Consider the following 2,293-nt stretch of genomic DNA (forward strand, 5'->3'; position numbering starts at 1 on the left):
TCTTCTTTCAGTTTGCTCAAAGGACTTCAACCGATTGACCGGTGAAAAAATTAATCGCGACTAAAGCATTGATCGATTAATCGGAAGGTTAATTGATCAATAGCCCACCCCTAGTTTTTACTTGCCGTAGCTGCACCTGGGATATCAGGGCATCGTACTGACACCTAACGGATAAGTTTGGAGCACCTGAGGGCATGTATTGTGCACCGAAGTCTCGAAACGGGGGGTGCCTCAGCCGCCGAGCCACCACGACAGGCATAATATAAGTGCAAAACTGCAACCAGCTAGAGACACAAGAGACAAAAAATATATTAAATATGCTTTATTCAAACTCAAACTCCAATAAGGACATTTAAACGACAGCAAATTTCTCCGATATTTTGATCAATAAGGACAAAACAGATAACCCGCTTCATTTTTTGTTCGTTGTAGACAGCTACTGCATAAATTTAATATCCAAAAAATATATCATGCCTATCTGGTAATAACTTATAGTTTACGAGGTTCTTCAGCTGCTTAGGCGCTCTTGGCGAAGGCGAATGGGGCTGGGTGGACAGCGGTGAAGGTCACCGGGTGGGCGGTGAAAGGAGCGGCGTGGACGGCGTGGACGGTGACTGGAGCACGCACGGCGGTCACGGTCACTGGCTTGGCCACGACTGGGGCTGGGGCGGGGGCGACCTCGACGGAGCTGGAGGAGTACAGGGCGTCGGCGGGGTTGGAGGACTTGGTTCCGGGCTCGTTGGTCTCGACGGTGGCGTGGAAACCGTCGGCGTCGGCGGTGTACTTGACGGTACGGGTGACGCCAGTAGCGTCAGTGTAGCTGTAGGAGCCGACCTTGAAGTTGTTGGCGTCGCTGGACTCGTCACGGGTTAGGCGGGTTCCGAACTCGTCGGTGGTGTCGTAGCTGAAGCTGTATGGCTGGGGTGGCTGCGTCACACGAAAAACAAGCGGATATATAACGCGACACTGCGTGTTCGCGTATATTACGGCGAAGTAAGTAACCAAAGGAGCAGATGTCTCGAAATAACAGGTACTGTGCGTTGAGTAAATATAAAACAGCGACAATTGTGATGTACAGGATTTTAATTTTTGTGAAAAGGAAATACTGCTTGTAACAATGGCTGCAAAACAATCTGGGAAGAGTGAGGGGTTGGCGATGACCCGAGGACCGCGTTGAATTATTACAGGAGAGGTGGTGGGGCAAAAACTGAAGAGAAAGAAGTGGCATGTTGGCTGCACGTCTAATCTTCAAGAACGTTCAATTTTTTACCGATGTCTTTTAAAACAAGTGCGCGCGTGTTATCGGCCGATTTTCCGGGCGCATAAAGATACAGATCTACAGACTACATGCTCGAGATCCTTATAGAAAAGCAAGCCTTTCAATTCTGCTAGCCGACAAAATGGGAGCTAGAAATCAAGTATATGTCTCAACTCACGTATTCCTCAACCGCGGCAGCGGCAGTGACGGCCACGAGGGCGACGAGGAGGGCCTGAAACAGAGAAATAAGATGTATTACTCCATTAGCCTGCCTGCTGTCGGAGTATACTCCATCCAATGTAGCTGTGTGAATAATCCACGCTATACCTTGGTGAACATGGTGGGTGGTGTAAGAGTGACGTTCCTGCGAAAAGAACTGACTGAAGAGCCATGGAAATCTTGCTTGCTTTTATAGTAACTCCGCAGCGCATTCCTAAAACCCCTAACGGTGCCGCGGACGTGATCCGGTATTAAACAAGGAAAAATAATAAGAAACACGCGCCAGGGTATGAGAATCAACATGCTATCAGTGCCTAGCCGTGGGTGTGTACGGACGGCAAAGACCCTTACAAGGCCGGTGTGTAACCCCACATCTCTGTGGTCGACGCTCGAAAAGTTGAATTCCATTCTCAAGCCTTTAAGGCGGAGTTGCCTTTCCTGGTGCTTACGGGACAAGTCTATTTCCAGACGTTCTCCGGGGTTGCGCCAGAAGATTAAAATGTTAGCTTTTAGTTATCCTGCTGAGTTGCCGAAGGCCATGGGTGTTTTCGGCTTTGGGCCGTAAAATATTCCCTAATATCGTTGAGGGACCGGGAATCTTTCGTCACAAACATTAGGCATTCCCTTGCCTAAGCGAATATTGAGGTATCCTGCCAAGTGTTCGAAGCTTCTCTCTTTTGTAAGCGTACAGATTGAATTACTAAAATTTTACGTCTCTTCTTAGGGGCCCATTAGGGCACCTCTGTTCCATACGAAGTTCGTTAATAGCAGTATTGGCCACCCGCATCTTCATTTTTTGAACTGACAACAATAACG

General features: G+C 48.3%; 1 protein-coding gene across 1 annotated transcript; it reads right to left on the reverse strand.

Moving 5' to 3' along the window:
- Positions 1-307: 307 nt before the first annotated feature.
- Positions 308-1,630, reverse strand: LOC144170018 (cuticle protein 10.9-like). Its single transcript, XM_077699506.1, has 3 exons — positions 1,586-1,630; positions 1,437-1,490; positions 308-927 (listed from the first exon to the last, which is right to left on the reverse strand). The coding sequence occupies exons 1-3, from the start codon at positions 1,595-1,597 to the stop codon at positions 517-519; spliced, it is 477 nt and encodes a 158-aa protein (XP_077555632.1). The 5' UTR covers positions 1,598-1,630; the 3' UTR covers positions 308-516.
- Between the last annotated feature and the right edge of the window lie 663 nt (positions 1,631-2,293).

The sequence above is a fragment of the Haemaphysalis longicornis genome, unplaced genomic scaffold (assembly GCF_048455015.1).
Source record: "Haemaphysalis longicornis isolate Haplotype H1 unplaced genomic scaffold, Haemaphysalis longicornis Haplotype H1 scaffold_2, whole genome shotgun sequence".
NCBI classification, from domain to species: Eukaryota; Metazoa; Arthropoda; class Arachnida; order Ixodida; family Ixodidae; genus Haemaphysalis; species Haemaphysalis longicornis.